The sequence below is a fragment of the Microcaecilia unicolor genome, chromosome 2, assembly GCF_901765095.1.
Source record: "Microcaecilia unicolor chromosome 2, aMicUni1.1, whole genome shotgun sequence".
Classification (NCBI taxonomy): domain Eukaryota; kingdom Metazoa; phylum Chordata; class Amphibia; order Gymnophiona; family Siphonopidae; genus Microcaecilia; species Microcaecilia unicolor.
In genome coordinates, this window is record NC_044032.1 from 328642983 (window position 1) to 328669800 (window position 26818).

The window sequence follows — 26818 nt, forward strand, 5'->3', positions numbered from 1 at the left end:
TTTGACTTCTTTTGAGCAGATTTTACCAATAAGGAATAATGCGGTAATTGATATTTTTCTAACTGTGGTAATTGACAATCAGAATTTTTGACATTGGAGGGGTACTTAGCAGGGTTTTGCCAAATCTTCATTTGAAGATATGGAAAGATTTAACAAATTCAGATATCTACAATATCTTTAGGTACACTTAGGTATATTAGTATTCCAAACACTGGGTTGCATTTATTTATTTTATTTATTTTTGTTATATTTGTACCCCACGCTTTCCCACTCATGGCAGGCTCAATGTGGCTTACATGGGGCACTGGAGGGTTAAGTGACTTGCCCACAGTCACAAGGAGCTGCCTGTGCCTGAAGTGGGAATCGAACTCAGTTCCTCAGTTCCCCAGGACCAAAGTCCACCACCCTAACCACTAGGCCACTCCTCCACTCATTTTTTAATCTTCCTGAAGATCAAGGAAAGAGGCTTGTCATACTCTTTTAAATCAAAATAGTGGCAAAAAGAAATCTTCTGAAGAAGTGCACCTTGTAGGGGGGGGGGGGGGAGTGAATCTGCAGACCTGGCAAGTCTTCTCTATCAGACTAGTTCTTGCAAGTCACAGTCCAGTTGTCATGAGTTTTCTGACTGAATCAAAATCAAGCAGGAAAGAGGAGTATATAGTGAATGGAAGGGTGTATGCCTCTTGCTGCAGCTTTGTAAAGTTCTTGAGGAGAAATTTCTCTCTCCGAGGTTGAGCAGTAACAAATTGTGATATTCCTCATGGAGCTCAGCTGGGACTGAGCTGACTGCACCACAGAGTAAGACAAATGTTAATCTGTGTAAAGTGTAGGCTTCAGACATACTGAAGTAAAAGATAACGGAGTTGGGGTGCAGTCTCATGGGATCTTTGTAAGAGACTTATGATATGTCTTTACAGTAGCCCTCCACAAACTGATTGAACATCTAATGTAAGATAGAAGGAGGATGTTTGGTCAGAAGTAACAAGACCAAAGTTGAGTTCCAGAAGCTTGGGGAGGGACTGAAATCTTTGGTTCAGACTGGCCTTTTCTGAAGTAATTATTACATGGGGGAAGGGAGAGGAAAGACTACGCAAAACAGTGGAATTCAATAATTGACTTGAGTCTTGGTGTAAAGAAGAAGGTTTTAGATACATTGGAGCATGGGGGTAATACGTGGAAAAATAACAGGCTGTACTCTAATGATGGGCTACATCTTTCTGTGATGGGAAAAAGGATCCTTGGGAAGAAATTCAGATAGTATGTTTCTAGACATTTAAACTAGAGGATGGGGGTGACAAAAGGAAACAAGGGAATTCAGAAAGTCACCCCCAGAATAAACACGATGGCAGAGGGAAAAGTCATGTAAATATAGAAAACCACCTAAACTCACTAAGCACATGGAAAGCAATGAGCACAAATGCTCGTAGTCTAAGTAAAAAGGTTCAAGACTTAAAAGGTAGTCAAAGTAAAAAGGTTCAACAATAACCAAGTTTTCTTCAAACAACAGGGCTTGCAAGAAAACTTGGATATTGTTGTTGAACCACGGCGCTGTAATAGCGATTCCCATGAATGGGATGTGACCGTAGCGGGCTGTAATTTTTTAAGGAAGGATAGAGAGGGCCGAAGAGGTGGAGGAGTGGCGCTGTATGTGAGAGACAATATCAGAGCGGCTGAAATGCAGGGAACCTGAGGAAAGGAAGAAACTTTATGGAACGCCCTGGAAAGAAAAGACAGAACCTGCATTCCACACGGGGGTTATTTACAGACCTCCAGCACAAACGGAGAAGTTAGACAAGGATCTAATAGAAGATATTCAAAAGATTGGTATGAAAGGGGAGGTGCTACTGTTGGGAGATTTCAATTTGTTTGACATGAATTGGAATGTCCCATCTTCAGAGTCGGAAAGAAGTAGGGAGATTGTGGATGCCTCTCAAAGTGCCTTGCTCAGACAAATGGTGACGGAAGCCACGCGGGAAGGGTCGATGCTGAATATAGTGCTTACGAATGGAGGAAGTGTTTCCAATATCCGGGTGGGTTACCACCTATGTAATAGTGATCATCACACCAAACAGTTCGATATATGGGCAAAGGCGAAGTGTGGACGCACAAAACTCAAAAGTACTGGATTTCAGACGTACTGATTTTGATAAAGTGGGGGAATACCTGAAGAAGGAGCTGTTAGCGTGAGAAGGCGTAGGAGATGTGGAAAATCAATGGTGAAAGCTAAAGGCTGCTATAAATATGGCAACTGATGTTTGCGAAAGGAAAGTAAACAAAAACAAGAGAAGCTGGAAGCCTATATGGTTCTCCAAACAAGTAGCTGAAAAAATAAGAGTAAAAGAGGCTTTGTTCAAGAAATACAAAAGAACGCAGTGAGAGGATCACGGAAAAATTATCATATTAAAAGAAGCGAAGAGGGAAATACGGCTAGTGAAAACACAAGTGGAAGAAAAAATGACAAAAGATGTAAAGAGAGGTGACAAGACCTTTTTCAGATATATTGGAGAAAGGAGAAAAGATAGGACTGGAATTGCAAGAGTGAAAGATAATGAGAATGGGTATGTGAAGAGTGATGAAGATAAAGCAAACGTGCTAAACAGTTACTTCTCCTTGGTGTTCATGGAGGAAAATCTTGGAGAAAGACCGTGGTCAGCTGCCAAGGGAACATCTGGGAATGAAGTAGATACTGTGCCGTGTATAGAAGAAAGAGTTTATAAACAGCTTGAGAATCTGAAGGTGGAGAAAGCTATGGGGCCGGATGGGATACATCCCAGGATACTGAAGGAGCTCAGAAAGGTCTTGTTGGGACCTCTTAAAGATTTATTTAATAGATCTTTAGAGACAGGATTGGAGACGAGCGGATGTAGTCCCTCTTCACAAAACTGGAGACTGGGAAGAAGTGGGAAACTACAGACCGGTAAGTCTCATCTCGGTGGTACGAAAAATAATGGAGTCGCTGCTGAAAGAAAGGATAGATAACTTTCTAGAAGCAAACGGGTTACAGGACCCAAGGCAAATTGGCTTTACCAAAGGAAAATCCTGCCAAAGAAATCTTATTGACTTCTTTGACTGGGTGACCAAAGAACTTGGGTGAAGGATGTGCACTAGATGCAGTCTACTTGGATTTCTAGCCGACCTAGCATAGTATATGAGATGGAGGGCCCTTCGTATGTTGTCAAAGGTTTGCCGACCACTAATGAAGCCTGTTTGATCTTCATGTATCAAAGACGGAAGGTATCTTTGTAAACGGGTGGCCAAGATCTTAGTAAAGATTTTGTAGTCGACCCCTAGCAGTGAGATGGGACGATAGGACCCGCAATTAAGGGGGTCTTTACCCGGTTTTAATATTACTGAGATAGTCGCCAGATTCCAGATTTTTTGTATCGGTTGGCCTACACTAAAGGAATTAAACAGTCGAACCAGCAACAGGCTTAGAATTTTAGCAAAGACCTTATAAAACTTATTAGAAAACCCATCTGGGCCTGGGGCTTTTCCTGGCGAAAGAGTGTTGATCGCCTGGAACACCTCATCTACTTGGATTTCAGCAAGGGCTTTGATACGGTCCCCCACAGAAGACTCATGAATAAGCTTGAAAGAGTTGAACTTGGGACCGAAAGTGGTGAACTGGATAGGAAACTGGTTGAACAACAGGTTGTAGATGGTGGTGGTAAATGGCATCCGCTCGGAGGAAAGGAAGGTGAGCAGTGGAGTTCCTCAGGGATCGATGCTGGGGCCTATTCTGTTTAATATATTTGTGGGAGATATTGCTGAAGGGTTGGAAGGAAAAGTTTGTCTTTTTGCAAATGACACGAAAATAGCCAATAGAGTGGATACCCTGGAGTAGAAACAATGAGAAGGGATCTCCAAATGTTAGAAGAATGGTCGAGGGTCTGGCAGTTAAAACTGTGGGGCAAGATGGCCGACGGACAGGAGCTCAAGTAAGAAGCTCCCGAGCCAAAGTGCTCCCGGGCTGATCTGGCCCTCTGAGCTGCCGCTCGGTGAGCGACCTGAGCATCCAGTGACGCTAAAACAACAGGGGTGAGCCGTAGCTGCACTCCGGAGGTTTCGAGCGGCCACCCCAGGGACAAAACCGACACCTGGGCACTGCCAGCGGCGACCCTACCTCAATACGCGGCCACGCAGCTCGGATCCCGGTCGAGAAGTGGTGAGCTGCCGAAAGTAAATAGCGAATCTCCCTTAGCTCAGAAAACCTGACGCCGCACTGCTGAGACCTTGCACAAATCACCGGGAGATTGCGAGCCGCTCCTCACCACGGATAAACTCCATGTGAGTACAGGCCTACGTGGGGGAAGACGGGAAAACTACCGAGATGGCCCACTGACCTTCCCCTGGAAACTACTGCCCTTTAAAGGCCAACTGCAAACCTCCGACCTTCAGGAGCCCCATACCAATCCAGACCCCCTGGAATCGTTTAGAGGCACGAGGACAGTGGGGGTGAGCGATAACCGCAGTTCGCGGCTTCGAGCGGCCACCCCGGCGAACGAGCCAACTGCCTAGCCTGACCGTGGGATCTGTGATAGACCCAGCCACTTGACCGCGAGGCGGGCAGAAGGGACCGCACAGCAACGGGCGAGTAGTTGGCTGAATTGCTGGGCCCATTGCACATAGGAGCGCGAGTTCGAACGGCCTCACCCGAGCTTCTGCCGGGCTCTCTGCCGGCCACCAACATCACGACACCGACACCGCCAACCAGGTTAGTGGGCCGGGGATCCGAGATGAAAGACGAGTCCAGCGGCGAGGGATGAGAACATTGCGTGAGGCCGTCCGGAGTCCAGGAACCGAAACCGAGGGAGAGACGCCGGGTGTAAAACAGAGAGAGTCGCCGCCCACGTGTGCTGCCGCAGCCTGGAAAGCGGTATCGAACCGTGGAAAGAGGGAACTGCTTGCTCTGCTCTACTTTCCCTTGCTTGAGCTAGGACGCCCGTGATCTTAATGCCTCAATTTAAATGCTCTTACTGCTATTAAATTCCTTGCCTGAGGGTTTTTTTTTCTCTCTTCTTCTCTCACTCTGCGGTGACCGGGTAGACTCACTCCCACTATAACCTTGGTATTGTTTTGCCTGCCTTAAGCGCTCTATCTGCTTTGCCTGTTTTTACTTTGCCTTGCATTGCTGAGATGAAATCAAATGAACTATTCCTAATTATCTACTACTTCACCCTAATACAACACACATTCATAATCATGAACATAGACAACAACAGACCCGCACCTCACACACCACCCACGTATAATATGCCTATAAAAAAAAAAAAAAAACAGAAAAAGACCAGGAGAAACCTGCCATCCATGAATACCACCAACAGAAAGGACAAAAAGAATTCAACAAAATCAAATACCAAAAAAGATAGACAACTGATAGAAATTCCCATCAACCTGAACCCACATGAACACCACCAACTAATACAAATAGGATATATCAATGCAAGATCAGTAGTAAGTAAAACCATCACCATAACTGACTAGATAACGGATGAACACCTCGATTTCCTACTTATTACTGAAACGTGGATCCACGACTCTAAAGATCCAATAATCCTAGAGCTCTGTCCTCCAGGCTACAAAATAACCCATTGGACAAGAGAAGGAAAAAGAGGGGGAGGCATAGCAATAATCTATAAATCTCAATTCATAGTTACAACAACAGCAGAATCCATGCTACCCCACCTTGAAATAGCCTCAATTAGAATTAATCATCCCAAACTATGCGATCACCTAAACCTAATCCTATTTTACAGACCCCCCCGGCAGATGGCAAGATTCACAAACACACTTTATGGACTTCATTTCGAACACTTGCGTTTCCACCCAGAACCTTCTTATAGCAGGAGACAATCTCCATCTGGAAGATGCCAACTCAAACAATGTAATGGAATGCAAGGAATTCCTCCAACTATGGGAACTCCACTGGCCAAACATGCAACCCACTCACAAAAAAGGGCACACCTTAGATATTATCACCTACAAATTCCCATCAGAATCCAACATTACACTTCCAAATACAATATGGACAGCCACGACATGGACCGATCACTACAAAGCAAACCTCTCCTTACGTTGGAAAACAAAAAAGATACAATAAAAACAAGTGATTAAAACATACAATACGAGAGGTAAAATTGACCCACAAACATTTTGGCAACAATTCTTTACAGACGAATGGACAACTCCCACAGACTCCCTCCAATTTCTCCAAGAATGGGACAACAGATGCAAAACAGTACTAGATAGCATAGTACCAATGCAAACCAGGACCTCACACAGGATAAATTCCACACCATGGTTCAATGAGGAACTAAAATAATTAAAAACACAAGTTAGAAGATCAGAACGAGCATGGATCAAGAAAAAAGATGAACATACACTCAATGACTGGAAACAACTACAATGGAAATACAAATACACTATCAGACAAACTAAAAGAACATACTACAAAACCACAATAGGACCAAATTACAAGGACACACACAAACTCTTCACACTTGTAAACAAACTCATAAACACCATACCGGTCACCTCCAACAGCACAGACACTCCATCTGCAACCAATCTTGCAAAGTACTTCAACAAAAAAATCACAAAGCTACAACTCATGATACCTACTAATAAAACTGAGTACACAAGCATCCTTGAATGCCTAGATCCAAAACCAGGGGAATGCCCAGCAGATCGATCATGGACCAAGTTTGACACAATATCTTATGACGAATTCTCAAAATGGATCGGAAAATACGCTAAGTCACAATGCAAATTGGACGTATGCCCCAATAGCCTAATAAAATCAGGCCCCAAACAATTCAAAAAAAACCTTACAAAGCACATAAACTTCAGGCTTTAAAACGGCCTCTTTCCCACGGAGAAAGGAAACATCTTACTCACCCCACTACCAAAAGATGTGAAGAAAAGCACAACGGACCTAACTAACTATCGCCCAGTAGCATCTATCCCACTCATAACTAAACTCATGGAGGGCATAGTGACAAAATAACTCTCTGAATACCTAACCGAACATTCAATTCTGCACGAATCACAATCAGGATTCCGGGCAAATCACAGTATAGAAACGGTACTAGTGTCAGCAATGAACGCCTTCAAACAAACTATTGCCACCGGCAACAACATACTCCTCCTACAATTCGACATGTCCAGCGCCTTCGACATGGTCAACCATGAAATACTGTTACACATACCAGAATACTTCGGAGTAAGAGGCACAGTTCTCAAATGGTTCAAAGGATTCCTGACCACAAGATCATACCATGTCACAATCAACGTGGATACATCATCCCCATGGACACCTGAATGTGGAGTTCCTCAAGGATCCCCACTATCACCAACTCTCTTCAACCTAATGATGATACCACTAGCCAAATTCCTAGCCAATCAAAACTTCAATCCCTATATATATGCAGACGATGTCACAATCTCCATCCCATTCAAACAGGATCTAAACGAAATCACCAACGAAATCAATCAAAGCCTCCAAACCATGTACTCCTGGGCTAATGCGTTCAAACTGAAACTCAACGCAGAGAAAACACAATGCCTTGTACTAACCTCACAACATAACAAAAACACCTACTCCACATACTGTACTCTCCCCGTCGCGCAAAGCCTAAAAATTCTTGGAGTGACTATCGACCGAAACCTCACACTCGACACCCATGTGAAGAACAAACTATCAAAAAACTACAAACAGCTCAGAACACAGCAGCCAGACTCATATTTGGAAAAAATAAATATGAAAGTGCTAAACCATTAAGAAAGAAACTCCATTGGCTGCCACTCAAAGAACGTGTCGAGTTCAAGATTTGCATGATAGTAGACAAAATTATACACGCAGACGCCCCCAATCTCAATGCTAAACCTTGTGGACCTGCCTCCCAGAAATGCGTAAGATCCCTCCCGCAAATATCTCAACCTGCACTTCCCCAGTTGCAAAGGACTGAAATACAAACTGACACATGCCACCACCTTTTCCTACTTGAGCACGCAGCTGTGGAATGATCTTCCTACAGACCTGAAAGCTATTGACGATGTAACTAACTTCCGCAAATCTCTGAAAACTCATCTCTTCCAAAAGGAAAATACATAGCCTACAAACCACTTCAACAGCTCACACAATGACCACCTCACCTCTAACTAACATAACTCTTCCCTGTCTATCCTCAATTACCCAATCTTTAAACAGCAATAATTGTACTCTGCATCAAGAATCGTATATGCTTATCTTCTCTTAACAACATTCAAACTATAAGAAATGTACCTGTTAACATGACATGATTATGTCATAACCACACTCTGTAAGCCACTTTGAGCCTGCAAATAGGTGGGAAAAGGTGGGATACAAATGCAATAAATAAATAAATAAAATTTAATCAATCTATCAATTAGGGATCAAATGTAAGAACCTGGTGTTGGTTATTTAACTAAATGTATCAGTTACACCAGAAATCCACTATTAAATCAAGTGTTGTGTTGTTTCTTAATTTTTATAATTTTTAACTTGCAGTGCTCAGTAATGCTGTAGTGCCCTTTAAACCATATGGTATGGAGTAGGTATTCAGCTGCCAAACATCACAGCACTCGCCCTTCCTTCCTTCCTTCCTCTCCTTACTCAACAAGGCTTGTATCTTGTGATGACAATCATTAATAATAACGTGAAATAAACTTTCTTCACTTATCTTGGCTGGATTGATGCGCGGCCTGAATTAACTCCATGTCACCCGTGATTAGTGCATCGTGTTTAAAACCCGTACTCCTCCGCTATTCCCGACGTGGAGCCACGTTTCACTCTCAGAGCTTTTTCAAGGGAATATATTTCCAATCTGTTTAAATGAAGCTACAAACATGTATCTGTAAGTGCATCTAATTTCCATAGCTCATATTCACTTTTATAATCCTGTAATAAACAATATCCATTAAACACTGTTTCTCAGCTTACCAGGAGAGATCTCTGTGCTCGTTCCTCCCAGCTGTCGTGAACCAGAACATTAGTGAAATCCTCTTATTTATACGTCGTCACTATAGCTGTCTAATCTCAACGGACGTTACGTGATCTAGAAACCCCTACCCCTGTCTTAAAGGGTTAACCATTCTATTTCTCTGTTTAAACCATTGGGGTGTACTGTATCCCATTTATATATGAATCTTTGTTCTAGTTGTGTTAAAACAGCGGTAATATGCCCTCCCCAGCGCAATTGCACTCGACTCAGCACCACATATTTTAAATCAGATTCTGAATGACCCATGTTGTGCCAGTGTTCTACTAATAGCGCCTCTGCTTTGTTAGTCCGAATATTACTAAGATGCTCCCCTATGCGTAATGTCACCTTTCTCCGCGTTTGACCAATATACCACTTAACACATGGGCAGCAGACAGCATATATTGCTTGAGATGTGTTGCAATCAGTTTTAGATCGTAAATCAAATCTTCTGTCAGTAGCTGGATTTATAACACTATCAACGTTCATTGCATACCTACAATATATGCAGCTCTGGCAACTACTATGTCTTCTAGCTGACAGAGTCTCTGACTGTCTGAATATTTATAAAAACTCCCCCATGTTTCTGCCTCCACTGTAGGCTGTCCAAGGTCTATTTTTAAACTGTGGGTGTAATTGTAAAACTGACCATTGTTTTTGTATAATTTTTGATATTGCTATCTGTTGGAGAAAACGGTAAAACACATTGAAGGGTCTTCGCGGGTCCTGTATTGTGTGTGCGTGGGCCGATTAGCCAGTCTGTATGGGCATTTTGTGCTCTCTTCCGTGCTTGTTTTATCACTTTATTGGGATATCCTTTTTGTTTAAATATGATCATCATTTGTTTAGTATGATACGTTATTTTCACTGCACAAGCGCTTTACTCGGAAGAACTGACCCACCGGAATGCCATTCTTGAGTGGTTTGGGGTGATGACTTGAATAATGTAATATCGTATTTCTGTCTGTAGGCTTTTTGAATAATGATGTCGATATTTTCTCCTGATGTAGTTCTATGTGTACATCCAAAAAACCTGTTTCATGATGGCCTATGGTCGAAGTGAATATAATATTTGGATCACAATTGTTAAGTTCTTTCAAGAATATTTCTAATTCATTCAAACTGCTATTCCAAACAAAAATTATGTCGTCAATGAAACGACGCCATATTATAACGTTGGAAAAATATTGTGAAGTGTAGACATAGGATTTTTCAAATTGAGCCATGTATAAACAAGCTACCGTGGGTGCTACAGTAGCCCCCATGGCTACTCCTTTTGTTTGTAAATAAAAAGTACTTTCCAGGCAGAAATAATTACGAGATAAAACTAATTCCGCTATGGTATTCAAGAATTGCTTTTTATTTTCTGTGGAGATTTCTAAATCATGAATATATAGGTCAAGGATCCGTAACACCTATGGTTGTGGAATATTAGAGTATAAAGACTGAATATCTATTGTCACCAGTAAGTGATTGTTATATGTATTCAAATCTATGGTGTCCAGTGTCTGTAACAGGTCCGTCGAGTCCTTTAAATAGGATGGAATCTCCTTTAATACAGGCTGTAAGAAGTGGTCCAAATACTGTGATAATGGTTCAAACAATGATCATTTGCCCGATAAAATGGGCCTCCCTGGTGGGTTTTGTATGGATTTGTGAATCTTTGGTATGAAGTATATCCTGGGAATCACTGGAAAGGATCTATAAAGATATTTAAATTTTCTGAGTATTTTAATGCCTTTCTGGTTTGCCATAATCAAAATATCCCTTAATTCCATTTGAAACCTTGAGGTGGGGTACATAGGTAAAGTCTTATAATATGTTGTATCCGCTAACTGACGGTGTGCCTCTTTGATATAATCCGTGTAACACTATGGCGCCGCCCTTGTCCGCTCTCAAAATCACCAGAGATGGGTCCCGTTCCATCGATCAAGTGTAAAATTTTCTGCAAGATTTTGTGTGTGTTTTTCCAATTCTGTAACCTCCTTTAACACCAATTGAGAAAAAGTTTCTATAATATGGTCTGGTGGACCTGGTGGTAACCATATAGATGGAAGATGGTGTATAGTAATGAATGAAGTATCTCCCTCCACTGGTTGCTCTTGTTCTTCTGGTGAAGTATCAAAGAACAGGCGTCCTTTGGGCAGCGAATATTCTTCTTTGTTAAATTGTACAGCGCTGTGTAACCCTAGTAGCGCTCTAGAAATGTTTAGTAGTAGTATTCTGAAAAATTTGTGCAATTGTCTTTTAGTTTGATACGAATCATATCTGTGTGTGGGGACGAATGAATAAACCGAGAGATAATACTTGAGTCTGTGTCCTCGTTAACCTCTTACTGGAAAGATTGAATATTACTGTTTGTTGATTTGTTTTTGTTTCCTGGTCCTCAACAGTTTGGGGGGAACTTGCTCGATTAAAGGAAGAACTAAAGGAGGGTCACGTGATGACGTGCTGAAGACCAGATGCATCCGAGGAGAGCTCCGTCGGTCCGACCCCCTGAACGGCCCTAACACGACGGTTAAAGCTGCTACCGAGCGTTCCAAGTGAAAGAAAACCGAACCGAAGGATACCAGGGGCGCACCGAATATTGTTAACTCGATGGCGAGCAAAGTAACCCGGAAACAAGGTGAAAAACAAAAAGCGCCAGAACTAACCAAGATGGCTGACCAAGAGAGCGGAGGCCCCAGTTCAGTGAGTTCTGCGTGGGTGGCGGAGATAGTTACAGAAGTCACCCAAGCTCTAACCCACACTCTGGACAAAAAATTTCAGGGGATCAGCGCAACACTGGAGAAATTGGATGATAAAATGGAAGCGATCAAGGGAGAATTTGCTGCTTCATGCCAACGCATATCGGATTTGGAGGACCGGATGCAGCAAATAACAACTGACACAGAGTCACTGCAGAGACGGGTGTCTGACCTCAAATCTAAATTAGACGACATGGAAAACAGATCACGTAGAGGTAATCTACGCTTAGTTGGATTACCGGAAAACATCGCGGACAGAGAATTAGAGACCTTTCTGGAGGACTGGCTTACTACTACACTGTAATTACAATCGACAGCGGGCCCCCTCCACATTGAGAGGGCTTACAGACTGGGACCGAAGCGCCAGGGGGAAACCAGGCCGCAGATAGACATCTTTAAGCTGCTGAACTATGTTCACAAAACGGAGATCTTAAGAGCTATACGGGTGAAAGGCCCGCTAAAATACGAAACGAAAACTGTCCTCTGTTTTCAAGACTTCTCATCCAGAGTCGCTGCGTTGCGGAAAACATACTCTCCAATTTGCTCCACTTTGCACCAAAAACAAGTGCAGTTCGCGCTACTATACCCAGCACGCCTCAAGATTTACTCAGATGGGAAAACTTCCTTTTTTGATACACCGGAGGCGGCACGGGCTTTTTTGCAAATCTGACTTGAAGACTCCCTGCGGCATCGCACATGATATGGACTATGAGGTGTATGAGGACGAAAGTCGGAGTTGCAACTCGTAGACCCCAGCGGGACAAAAATAATGTAGATTATTGATATGGGATACTTACCCCCTCCAGCAAATGACTATGGAAACCTACCAGGAACACTGGATCAGATAAACGCAAAGAAAGATTGGCAAGAATGGATAATGGAAATACCATCTGAAGAGCAAACATGATGAGGCAGAATGAGCGGAGACGGCTTGAAGGACTTGCAAAGCCTAACTACTTATACAAGCAAAGAGGATTAGACATAGGATATCTCGATCACATGCAGGGCTGAAGGTTTGCTTGAGTCCATGATTTGTGGTAATACTGAATGCACGTAGGATGCTTATAGTTTAAAAGGAATTTGGGGGGGGGAGAGGGGAGGAGTACTGGAACTTTGATATAGCTATAATATACACACAAGTTTTGACTATGTTAAAGGTTGCATTATTCAAGGGAGACATATGATTTTTCCATCATGATAACTCTATAAATAGGTAAACCACCCCATAAAAGGGGACAAGGTAACACCATAGAGGATATGAAATCCAAGACACACAAGAATGAGGAACACAAGGCTGAATTAGTAAAAGCCCCCAGGCTCGTAAATTAGAGCTTAGATATATAGGAATGTTTATAATGTCACCCATATACAGAGAGGACAGGAGGTAGGCTGGTGTACAAATAGAGGGCTGTTCGGGGGGTGGGAGGGAACAGGAGATTCTCCTCGGGGGGACCTGTTAGAATGCCGGACATGATAGATTCATGGTCGGGCAGGCCTTGCAAAAGGCCATACTGGAATTGGGGGGACAGGGGATTAGATCAAGGTGGGGAGCAGGGATGGGTAGAAAAGATGAGGAAGGGGCAGGGGGGGTGTACTAGAGGGGAAGAATAATGGGAACAGGGAGGGTTCGACTCTGTGTAGGCTGGGGGGGGGGGGTGCGGCAGAAATCCATGAGAGGATAATTGGGAAGACACAGGAGCATAACTTAACTGCTGCTCTAGACAAAAAGGGGGAGTTAGGAGCTGGGCTGGCTCCTCCTACTCAAGGAGAAATTCGATCTTTGATTCAGAAAGAACCAAAAGGAGAGGGATCAGACCATTGAGGTTTGTCTCCTGGAATGTGGGAGGAGTAACATCTCTGATTAAACACCAAAAAATATTGCAACTGTTAAACAGGATCAAAGCAGATGTAATCTTTTTGCAGGAGACCCACATTTCTTCAATTGAACATGCTAAATTTAAACAGTGGTGGGTAGGGAATCTCCTAGAGGCCCCAGCGCAAACCCGAAAAGCAGGAGTGACGATATTGTTTAGGAAGACACTGAACATCCAAACCCAGGGATGTTGGTGAGATGAGGCTGGCAGATATATATTAGCCAAAGTATTGATAAATAACCAAGAGTTCTTACTAGCAAATATTTATGCCCCTAATGTAACATAGTAACATAGTAGATGACGGCAGAAAAAGACCTGCATGGTCCATCCAGTCTGCCCAACAAGATAAACTCATATTTGTATATCTTACCTTGATTTGTACCTGCCTTTTTCAGAGCACAGACCGTACAAGTCTGCCCAGCAGTATTTCCCGCCTCCCATCACCGGCTCTGGCACAGACCGTATAAGTCTGCCCGCCACTATCCTCGCCTCCCAACCACCAACCTCTCTTCCCCCACCTTCTCCGCCACCCAATTTTGGCTAAGCTGAGGATCCATTCCTTCTGCACAGGATTCCTTTATGCAAATCCCACGCATGTTTGAATTCCGTTACCGTTTTCATCTCCACCACCTCCCGCGGGAGGGAATTCCAAGCATCCACCACCCTCTCCGTGAAAAAATACTTCCTGACATCTTTTTTTAGTCTGCCCCCCCTTTAATCTCATTTCATGTCCTCTCGTTCTACCGCCTTCCCATCTCCGGAAAAGATTTTTTTGCGGATTAATACCTTTCAAGTATTTGAACGTCTGTATCATATCACCCCTGTTCCTCCTTTCCTCCAGGGTATACATGTTCAGGTCAGCAAGTCTTTGCTCATACGTGTTGGAACGCAAATCCCATACCATTCTCGTAGCTTTTCTTTGCACCGCTTCCATTTTTTTAACATCCTTCGCAAGGTACGGCCTCTAAAACTGAACACAATACTCCAGGTGGGGCCTCACCAACGACTTGTACAGGGGCATCAACACTTCCTTTCTTCTGCTGATCACACCTCTCTCTATACAGCCTAGCAACCTTCTCGCTACGGCCACCGCCTTGTCACACTGTTTTGTCGCCTTCAGATCCTCGGATACTATCACCCCAAGATCCCTCTCCCCCTCAGTACCTATCAGACTCTCACCGCCTAACACATAAGTCTCTCGTGGGTTTCTACTCCCTAAATGCATCACTTTGCATTTCTTCGCATTGAATTTTAATTGCCAAACCTTAGACCATTCTTCTAGCTTCCTCAGATCCCTTTTCATGCTTTCCACTCCCTCCCGGGTGTCCACTCTGTTGCAAATCTTAGTATCATCCGCAAATAGGCAAACTTTACCTACTAACCCTTGGGCAATGTCACTCACAAATATATTGAACAGAATGTATACGATCAGGCCTTCTTTAGATCGCTGGTTCACGCTCTAGCTCACCATGAACATACCCAAATCATTATGGGGGGAAATTTTAATGGGGTCCACAACATTAAATTAGATACATCGAGAGGGCGGAGAAGGGATCCAGCATGCAAGGAATTTCGATGCTTTGTGAGAACTTAGATTTAATAGATGTATGGCGGCTATTACATCTGAATGAAAAGGAATGCACTCACATTTCAAAGGCACCCGATTCCCAAGCACGAATTGACTATTGGCTTTTGTCTGAAACTGTGTTCTCTAGGTTGGAAGATGCTGGAATAGGACCGTATGGGGTCTCTGATCACGAGTATGTGTGGTGAACTTTAAATATCCCAACCACCCAAGATGTAAGGCCCAGTTGGCAATTTCCTCTTGGCCTGGTCCATGATTATAAATTTCAAGAATACATAGCACGCCAATGGGTAGAATTTCAAACACATAATGCGGCCCATCGAGAGGACCCAATACTGTTTTGGGAAACTGCAAAAGCGGTCCTACGAGGGGTGATTATAGCCTACTCTAGCCATAAAAAGAAGATGAGAGATAAGGAAATTCTGCGACTTGGTCAACAAATTGTGAAAGCTCGTGGAAGGTGGGGAAACACACGGACACTACACGATAAGGAGCAGCTCTTAGCTTTACAGACATCCCTCAATACCCTACTGCATGAAAGGGCAATTAAATCTATACAATATTATAAATACCAATTATACCTTCACGGAAACAAACAAGGGAGGTTGTTGGCCAAGGTAGTGAATCGAAAAATGGGGAAACAGAAAATACTGCAGATTAAAAATCAGGGGGGAGATCTAGTTAGAACAGATAAAGACATTGCAGAAGCGTTTTGGCAGTATTATGAAACACTATATAAACGACCATCAGAGGAAGAACTAGAGAGTCGAATGTATTTGGAGGGGAGAGACCTTCCCAGATTGACTGAGGCACAGCAAACTAGGCTAAATTCCGAGATAACGGAAGAAGAGGTTTCTAGAGTAATCCGTCAAGGAGCCTCTCTTAAAGTGCCAGGGCCTGATGAGTTCCGCTATGAATTTTATAACATTTTAGAACATTAAGTGGCGCCGACTCTAACAGCTCTCTTCAATAAGTTTGTAGAAACTGAGAGCATGTCGGACTCCTTAAAAGAGGTCAGAGTGGTGGTACTGCTGAAATCGGGCCGTGATCCAGAAAAAACATCATCCTACAGACTAATCTCATTGTTAAATGTAGAGGCCAAGATGTTCGCTAAGGTATTAGCTAACAGGCTGGTGGTGATCCTGCCTTCTCTTATAGATGACAGCCAGGTAGGATTCGTTAGGGGCCGTAACATTGCCAAGAACATGCAAAACATCTTGGCCTCGATGGATTGGGTGGAGAGATCAGAAACGCCTTCTCTGCTCATAAGTTTTGATGCGGAGAAGGCGTTCGATAGAGTACAATGGGAATTTTTATTCACCACCCTGATGGAATATGGCTTTGGGGGATTTTGAATAGAGGCGGTAAGGGCGTTATATGAGGCACCCAGAGCACAAATATGGGTAAATGGGATCTTGTCGGAACAAATACATATAGGGAGGGGGACGCGACAGGGATGCCCACTCTCCCCTTTACTATTTGTAATTATAGATCCATTGATAAGAGAAATTAACACTAACCCAAACATTACAGGTGTGGTAATGGGACATATGGAATTCAAGGTGTCGGCTTTTGCGGATGACCTCTTAGTGCATCTGACTAACCCGCAGGGAGTCCCTGCCACATCTGATGGATAGTGTAGCAGAGTATGGGGACTTCTCAGGGTTTAAACTCAACCTAGACAAATCCTTTGAATTACCGACTAACCCAGCAGTCCCCAGGCACTGGGAGGGACAATTCCCCCTGAGATGGGCAACACGTCAGTTTAAGTATTTGGGGGTTAAGCTCCCATACAAAACTTTCCTGATACGAGATTAAAATGTAGCTCAGATGTTAAACCACACAGAATAATTGCTCTCACGATGGATGACCTTGCCTATATCGCTCCACGGTCGCATGCAACTATTTAACATGAACATATTGCCCAAATGGTTGTATATGCTACAAATATTACCTATTCAATTACTCAAGAGGGAAATCAAAGCTTTGTATAAAATATTATCGAAATTTTGTTGGCAAGGGAAGAAGCCAAGAACTCCCTTTCAAAACTTAGTAGGCCCCTGGCGCCAAGGGGGCTTGGGGGTACCAGATATGCAAAAATACAACTGAGCATGTCTGCTTAGACACTTGGGGGATTGGATTTTAGACAAACAATGATATACTCCTAGGCAATTAGAACAAGAAATGTGTGGCAAGTAGAATGTTTTTTCATTGGTGCATTGCCCGACTGGTGAGCTCCCTGGGGAATTGCGAACTAATATTCTTTTGAAATCGCTGAGGGCGTCATGGAGTTTCCTGGTGTCATTGCTAGGAGGGAATCCACGACAATCAGACCACATATCATTGGTGGGGAATCCGGAGTTTATCCCAGGTAGTGATACTGGTAGTTTTCGTCGATGGGAGAGTAAAGGAATACGGTACATATATGATTTATTAGATACAGAAGGGAAGTTAAAGACATGGGAATCGTTATTGGCAACAGGGAAGGTGGAGACAAAGGATATGTTTGCATATAGACAGATACAACACTATGTTAAGAGCCTGGACATAAGAGATCACAAGTTTCCTATTCGACAGAAAATACTTGAGTTCTATGAACCTCTTCAGGATAGGGGGATTTCGATCTCAACCCTGAAATTGGCACTAGATAATATACAAGTGGCTCCTGTGAAAGAAATATTACAGCAACGATGGAGTCGCGATCTAGGCCTCTCCATAAATTTTATAAACCTCAATAAAATGATTAGGAGAATACCAACGGGATCGATCAGTGCAGAGTTGAGGGAATGCAACTTTAAAGTAATACATAGGGCGTACTTCTCGCAGGAACGACTAAAGTAGGGGGGATTGATTCCCCGATTTGCATGAAATGTAGACGAGACTAATTCATTCATTCACGCATTTTGGGAATGTACACAAATACAGGCATTTTGGAAAGAGATAACCCAATATTTGGCACATTTGGGGGGTCGACCAGTGAAAATGTCACCATTGGGTTTCTGACTAGATTACTATGAAGACTTTGGGACTCAAGATAAACACTTTAAATTGATGATACTTAAGGCAGGAATGGTGGGTAGACGGGTGGTGTTGGGAGCATGGACGAGCGATCAGGCCCCGTCATACTGGCATTGGAGGAACAGACTTCACGGGTTGATGATGTTAGAACTCCAATATGCACGTTCAATGTTCAAACGGAAAAAAACTTTTCTTAGAAATGTGGGATAAATACATACAGTCCCTTCCCCATAGAGCACGTAGTCTGGTGTTGAACTCGATACCTAGTGGAGATAAATAATAGGGATCAGGAGAGAATAATACGAATGGAGATGAGGGGGGCCGGAGTGCCCTGCGACCTCGGCTAGCACAGAGTCGAACAAAATACTGGATAGGGAGGGAGAGGGAAGGAACACAAGGAATCATGGGGGGGATATAGAGGGAAGGAGGGAGGGGAGAAAATTAGAATACTGGGTTAAAGATAATTGGTTAAAAAGGTGATGGGTTCATAGTTCTCTAACAAAAATGTAAAGGTAATAATAAAGAAGAGGAAAAGTCTTGGAGGGCTATCAGAGCACAAGCCCTTGGAGACTAGTCTGTCCAGGCTGAACTGGATGGATGTACAGCTGGCAATCTTAGTAGGAACATAAGTGACTGATAGAGTTGTATCACAGCTATAATAAAGAGTTGTTTTAGGTGACCATCATCAACCATTCCTTAAACCTCTCAGGTTCATCAAAAAACACCTCTCACATGACCTTACCCAACACCTTCCCATCTAAATCCCCATCTACCTTCAGCCTACTATCGATTGTATTCAAGATCATGTAATGACTACATCATAATAACACTCTGTAAACCACATTGAGCCTGCAAAAAGGTGGGAAAATGTGGGGTACAAATGCAATGAATAATAATGTACAAAGGTTGATCTCTATGGATATAGTCATGTTATATTTAATGTTTTGAATCTAAGGGGTCGGACCTGAGGGATAGGAGGGTGGGAATGATAAAAACAACAAAAAGGTTGATGACGACTGTTATTGTTGCAATACACAAATATGTGGTATTACTCTCAGTTGTATAATACCAGATTTACTTGTATTGTTATAAGGTTGAACCATCAATAAAAAATGTTGAAACATAAAGGAAGAACTAAACGGTTCCTAGTTAGTGTGGTAGATTGTTGCCCACCCTCCTGTTCTGTAGATTTTAATATTTCAGAATCGGATGATACCCCATCATCGCTAGATGAGCCACTAGAGGTGTTAAAGGCTACGCGCTTGTTTCTTCTGGGGCACCTCGCTTTTCTTGTCAAATCCATCCAAGGGAATACAAATCCTTTGGTGTAGTCAAGCTCATCGCGCTTAAATTTAGCAATTTTCTGTGCCCTAATCTCATTTGCATATTTATTCATTTGGCTCTCGTGTTGCTGGATTTGTTGATCAAATTCTGCTGTGGATATTCCTGATTTGATTGCTGATTGTGTTACGGACAATTAATTCTGTTGTTCCTCAATCAATCTGTTAATCTTGTCCACTGTTAAGAGCATGAGATCAAGTGAGCATCTAGATAAAATCTCATTCCATTGTTCTCTGTCTTCAAGAAATCTTGGTTCTTTGTATAACCTCAATCCTCGAGGTATCCTCATGGCATGACAGTATTCTATAAGAATTTTGGCATGGAATTGATTTCTGATGATGGCTTTATGTAATTTTTGTATTTGAGACCAATCTGTATCTAAACGGCCTTCAGATGTGACAAACGATCTATCGCTCGTCATTAGTTCTCTTATCCTTTCCTCTGATAATCCAGATTTCGAATCCCACCCGGCTGCCATCTTCTGTCCCTGTTTCTGGTAATCAATCTATTAATTAGGGATCAAATGTAAGAACCTGGTGTTGGTTATTTAACTAAATATATCAGTTACACCAGAAATCCACTATTAAATCAAGTATTGTGTTTCTTAATTTTTATAATTTTTAACTTATGCATAGGGGAGCATCTTAGTAATATTCGGACTAACAAAGCAGAGGCGCCATTAGTAAAACACTGGCACAACATGGGTCATTCAGAATCTGATTTAAAATATGTGGTGCTGAGTCGGGTGCAATTGCGCTGGGGAGGGCATATTACCGCTGTTTTAACACAACTAGAACAAAGATTCATATATACATGGGATACAGTACACCCCAATGGTTTAAGAAATAGAATGGTTAACCCTTTAAGACGGGGGTGGGGGTTTCTAGATCACGCAACTTCTGTTGAGATTAGACAGCCATAGTGATGACCTATAAATAAGTGGATTTCACTAATGTTCTGGTTCACGACAGCTGGGAGGAACGAGCACAGAGATCTCTCCCGGTAAGCTGAGAAACAGTGTTTAATGGATATTGTTTACCACAGGATTATAAAAGTGAATATGAGCTATGGAGGTTAGATGCACTTACAGATACATGTTTGTAGCTTCATTTAAACAGATTGGAAATATATTCCCTTGAAAAAGCTCTGAGAGTGAAATGTGGCTCCACGTCGGGAATAGCGGAGGAGTACGGGTGACATGGAGTTAATTCAGACCACGCATCAATCCAGCCAAGATAAGTGAAGAAAGTTTATTTCACGTTATTATTAACAATTGTCAGCACAAGATACAACAGGCCTTGTTGAGTAAGGAGAGGAAGGAAGGGCGAGTGCTGTGATGTTTGGCAGCTGAGTACCTACTCCATACCATATGGTTTAAAGGGCACTACAGCATTACTGAGCACTGCAAGTTAAAAATTATAAAAATTAAGAAACACAATACTTGATTTAATAGTGGATTTCTGGTGTAACTGATACATTTAGTTAAAATTTAATGCCAAGAAGTGCAGAGTGTTGCACTTGGGGTGCAGAAACCCAAAAGAGAGATACCGCATAGGAGGGGCGAAATTAGTACGCTTGAGGATCTAAAGGTGAAGAAACAATGTGACAAGGTGACGGCCGTGGCCAGAAGGATTATAGGCTGCATAGAGAGGGGTATAACCAGCAGAAGAAAGGAGGTGTTGATGCCCCTCTACAAGTTGTTGGTGAGGCTCCACTTGGAGTGTTGTGTTCTGTTTTGGAGGCCATATCTTGCTAAAGATGTAAAAAGACTAGAAGCGGTGCAAAGTAAAGCTACAAAAATGGTATGGGATTTGCGTGCAAACCGTACGCGGAGAGACTTGCTGACCTGAACATGTATACAGGGGTGACATGATACAGACATTCAAATATTTGAAAGGTATTAATCCGCAAACAAAAGCTTTCTGAAGACGGGAAGGTGGTAGAACTAGAGGACATGAATTGAGGTTGAAGCGAGGCAGACTCAGGAGTAATGTTAGGAAGTATTTTGTCACAGAGAAGGGTGGTGGATACATGGAATACCCTCCTGTGGGAAGTGGTGGAGATGAAAGCGGTAGTGGGATAAACACAAAGGATCCTGTTTAGAAGAATGGATCTACGGAATCTTAGCAGAAATTGGGTGGCAACACTGGTAATTGGGAAGCAAAACCAGTGCTGGGCAGAGTTCTATGGTCTACGCCCTTGTTGTAACTGAATAGATATGGATAGGCTGTAGTGTAAATTTTAAGGGGCTTTGACATTAGCTTCAGAACTTTTAGTACAAGAAGATTGCTTGGCAGACTTCTACGGTCTGTGCCCTGAGAATGGCAAGGACAAACCAAACTCGGGTATACATATAAAGTATCACATACCATGTAAATTGAGTTTATCTTGTTGGGCAGACTGGATGGACCGTACAGTTCTTTATCTGTCGTCATTTACTTTGTTACTAGGTCAGCCACTGTAATTAGAAGAAGTGTGGAGAACAGTGGTTTCTTGGTGGAAGATTGAACTATTTGGACCTTTGGAGCAATTGTTGAAAGTCTAGAGTTCTGATAGAGACAGTAAAAACAATGTCTTGTGCAAATTCTGTGCCAGAAGAATCTTAGCACTGAAATTTGGCCTTGAATTTTGAATGTGGGAGCCAGCATGCTTCTTGCGGTTTGACACTGCTACTATTAGATATCTGTGCACTATGAGAATGTTCCCCCTTAATTTATTCTACCCCTCAAGGTATCCTGCTACAGATTTGTGTCATTGATGGGTAGAAGAAGTGACTAGTGTAGAGCTCAGGCTAGTTATTTCATATCTATATCTATCGCTGTAGATAGATAGGTATATGTATGCGTGTGTGTGTATGTATATATATATATATATATACTAAATATAGATAGAAAGATAGGTGTGTGTGTGTATATATATATATATATATATATATATATATATACTATCAATATAGATAGAAAGATAGGTGTGTGTGTGTGTGTATATATATATATATATATAATAGTCCCAAATATTATAGGTTCAATATTTTCAATTGGTTGCACTAAGCATACAAGCATATACATAAACAACCGTTATAGTAAATTTATAAATCTTTATTCAAATACCATTATTTTTAATCTTTCACATTATTGTTCAATAAACAACCATTAAAAATCCACTTTCATAAACCACTCGTTCCACCATTCATACAACACCATTGTGCAAAGTTACAAAATGTTGAAATCACAATACAAAATTAATATCATCCCACTAGATACGTTATCAAGAACCGCTATAACGTTCGTATTATTAAGTTGTTGCTCCTTTTATCAAGTATAGTTCCTCTTCTGATTGGTTGACAACATATATTTCAATACGGTTACCAGTCCTGGAAGCACATAGTATTACAACTCCTTATACTGTACTGGAGCAATATTGCAGTGCTCGATAAACGTATACTTTCGTTATATTCTTACAAGACAGAAGAACCCAATCTAGTCTTCAGTATCCTCAATACCACTTTCAACCGGCAGGTTAGAGGAATGTGAGTCAGTGTTCATCTCTGCCGCACTTATAACTGATTTTATTTTAGTGGCAGTAAAGTTCCATTACTCCAAGACCCTACACGCACGTGTTCCGCCCCATAGGGCTTCCTCAGGGGTCGTGTTCGGCTATCGCAGGCAGTTAGGCACACACACACACACAAAATAACTAGCCTGATCTCTACATTAGTCACTTCTTCTGTTATTCAGCTTGTTACTTCCAGTTAACAACATCCTGCTCTAATCTTTACTGGATAATTTGTTTACCAGTATTTTCTGAGTATCATTATCAATATGCCATATTTAATCACCTATAATCTCTTATTTTTGTAGGTGTGTAATATGCATGTGTGATTTTGAATCAAGGCAGCTCCTTAGAGTCTTACCCTGTAACCATGAGTTCCATGCCAAGTGTGTCGACAAATGGCTTAAGGTAAAAATAGTCTGAAGGACTAATTAATTATTGTTACTATTATATTTATTGAGATGGCATAGTAGTGACACCATAATTATGGGTCTTATTGTTTATGCTTAATCATGATTTTCTTTTGCTGATAGATTTTGTAATGTCACACCAGGGTGTGGCATGGTCTGTATCACCAGGTCTGCTCCCTCTTACACTTTCCTTGGAAAAGGTCAGGAAAAATCTTCCTGATCTAGATCCCGCTCCGGTCCAGGATTTCCAACTCGCCAGCTCAGAAACACAGCAGCCAGGTTCCAAAACGTAAAGAGCTTTTATTCAGCACAAAGAATTAGATTCCATTATCAAAATTCAGTCTCCAAAACAGAGCACAACTCCCCCTGACATGTGCCTCAGGATTTCAAGAAAAAAATAAACCCAAAAGAATTCATGCAAAAAGAAACAGCACAGGAAGGGTTTCACTTTTCTTCCCTAACCATGCTTGCAGTTTGAGTCCATAGCAGTTAATAAGTTTCTCATAAGTTTGAACCAGCGTTTCCAGGATACAGCCTAGAGCTGTGCCCTTAATGAGAACCTCTCTCTGACCAGGTTAATTCCCCACCTGATCCCATCCATAGGCTAGGACTGCTCAGTAACAGTCTCTGCACCCTTCATATGGTTGACTCTGACCCCCTCTCTCTCATCAGGCAAGTCAGTCTCTGTCTCACGATAGCATTTCCCCAGTGAGGACCAGACACCAGTTCTTTAGCTTCTCTCACTAACCAAGCATTGCTTTAACTTTAGGGTCCTCTTGCCCTGGGGTAGGTAGCCCGTTTACTCCTTGCAGCTGGTTCTCTGTAAGGAAGGTTTTTCCTGCCCTCAATCAGGTTCCTCTTCTCCTCCTGTCCTCCTCTGTCCCCTCTCACAGGCTTTTTACCTCAGCTCTTCCCCAAGAGAAACACCCATTTCCAAGCCTCACTTTGGCTTCCAGGGTATACTGCTTACTGAGTCAGGAGCAAAGGCTGGATCTAAGTTCTGGCATGTTCCTGAGGACTGACTCATTTCTTTACAGTAAAGCACTGTAAGTGTGGAGTACCTTTCCAGGGGTTCTGTGTCTGTCCTGAGAAAGACATCACTAAGCACTTCTAGGAAGGGTTTACAACCTGGAGGGATCTGCCCTCTTGGTAGTTCTGCTTGCCCCTCTTCTGCTGCAAGCCTTCCAGGGATGCACTGCCAGCTAGCCAGGTAAAATTCCTCTCCCTTCTTATAGTATTTGCAGGGCAATAAGATATGAAAAGACAACAGGGAGATGAAGAGGCTGTCTCATACATCACAATTTATAAGTAAAGTCCTCATCTCTAACAATTGGTAAAATATTCCTCAGTATTACTCTACCATATGTCATGTATTTTAAAAAAATGTATGGTTTTTGAACTAAAACCTACCAGTTATATAAAATATGACTTTACATTTAAGGGTAGTTATCTCAGTTTAAAAATATTAGTAGTTTTCAAAATTGTCAAAAACCTCTAAATATAGAAGGTAATAATTGCTGTGTGTACATAATGATTAAAAATCCATACTGTTCAGATGATGACGACATTTGTAATGCTCTGATGTCAATAGAGCACACCCACACATTTTCAGGGCTGTTAATAGTAGTAGAGTATTGCTCTAAAGAAATAGAGACCTAATTGTGCCTGAAAACCAAATTGACAATATGCTCCTGCAGAGGTTCATTAGGATGAAGGTGCATTTAGGGCTCCTTTTACCAAGTGGTGGTAAAAAGGGCCCTGTGGTGGTGTCAGCGCTTGGGTTTTTCACGCGCTGAGGCCCCCTTTTACCACCGCAGGTAAAAGGCTTTATTTTAAAACAATTTTTAAGAGGCAGTAAGCCCAGTGGTAGTCAGCAGTAACTGGACAGCGCACAGTGCTGCCCGATTATTGCTGGGCGCATCCTCAGTACTAGAAAATACAAGCACCAGGAATGGCGCATGGTGGGGGTCGGAAGACCAGTGGTAGAGCCAAATTGCCATGTGGCAAGCCCGCTATAAGCTTGCCACACTTTGGTAAAAGGGCCCCTTAGTACCTCAGTTTTAGGAGCCTAACATTTGGTGAAATTTCATTCAAAATTAATTACCTAGTTTTGGGCCACATGAAGAAATGTAGGCTCCTAGCACTATAGATGAGCACTTTCACTTTCTTTTTTCACCTTGGTCCCATCTCCCCTTTTGATTTGATATATTACACCTTATGGGTTTGTCGTGTAACAAACCAAATTGCATCAAAATAGTTGAAAGATCTTTAGAGACATAGCACCTACTTTATAGAATTATCCTGTAACATTTATGGGGCCCTTTTACTAAAGTACTTAGGTTGTTAATATGTGGTTTGGTGCATGTTAATAGCTAAGCAGTATGTTTACAGGTACCACGCAGTAAGTTGAACATTAAAGCCATTTTTTGGAAGGAGGTAAAACTGGGTGGGGAATGGGTGTAATGGATGTGGACAGTGTTTGGCACTGAGCATGCTGCACTTGCCATGTGCTGACTAAGGCACATTTAGCACAGGACCACTTACCACCTCTAAAATAGGAGGCACTAAGTGCTTCCACATTAACTGCAAGATGAGAATGGCACACTAAAGGGCATTTTATTGCAGTAACTCAGGTTACATGCTGGGCATGCCCCTGACTAAGAACATGTCATGTTAGTTTTGCATTTGGCATGTGTTAATTTCATGTGTTAAAGCGTATTAAGTGCAAAATCTATTACACTTTATTAAAAGGACCCATTTGTCAGTTGTACGTGGAAATGTTTGAAATACTAGCATATACAGGCAAAGGAAATATTAGTTAATTACCTGATAATTTTCTTTCCTTTAGTCCCAAAGGATCAGTCCAGACAAATGGGTTGTGACCATTCGCCAGCAGATGGAGATAAAGAGCTCTAATGAGTTGTGCCTCATATGCTCCTGCGCTTAGCAACCAAGCCAGTATTCAGTAACAAAGCAGTGAAAGAGAGTGACTTCTTGAGAAAAACTTTCAACCTCTAGATAGAAAAAAAACTATGAAATAAAGGGCAAAACTCGTGCCTTAGAAATAACGGAACCAGAACAATACAAACACTCAAAATTACATAGAACCTGGAAAAACCAAAACCATCATAGAAGGGCAGGCTCTGGACTGATCCTTTGAGACAAAAGGAAAGAAAATTATCAGATAATTAACTAACTTTTCCTTCCATTACATCTCAAGGATTAGTCCAGACAAATGGAATGTACAAAAACAATCCTTATGAGGGGAGGGACTGTGATATCCCTGCAG

General features: G+C 42.2%; 1 protein-coding gene across 2 annotated transcripts in view; it reads left to right on the forward strand.

The window, feature by feature from the left end:
• Window positions 1-26818, forward strand: part of RNF38 (ring finger protein 38) — a 348251-nt gene that overhangs the window by 296231 nt on the left and 25202 nt on the right. The window contains exon 11 of one of the 2 annotated variants that reach the window (XM_030194345.1): window positions 23428-23527. In XM_030194345.1, coding sequence (XP_030050205.1) covers window positions 23428-23527 — 100 coding nt within the window. Of the gene's footprint in view, window positions 1-20671; window positions 21199-23427; window positions 23528-26818 lie in introns of those variants that run through there. The other variant, XM_030194346.1, reaches the window with a different exon arrangement.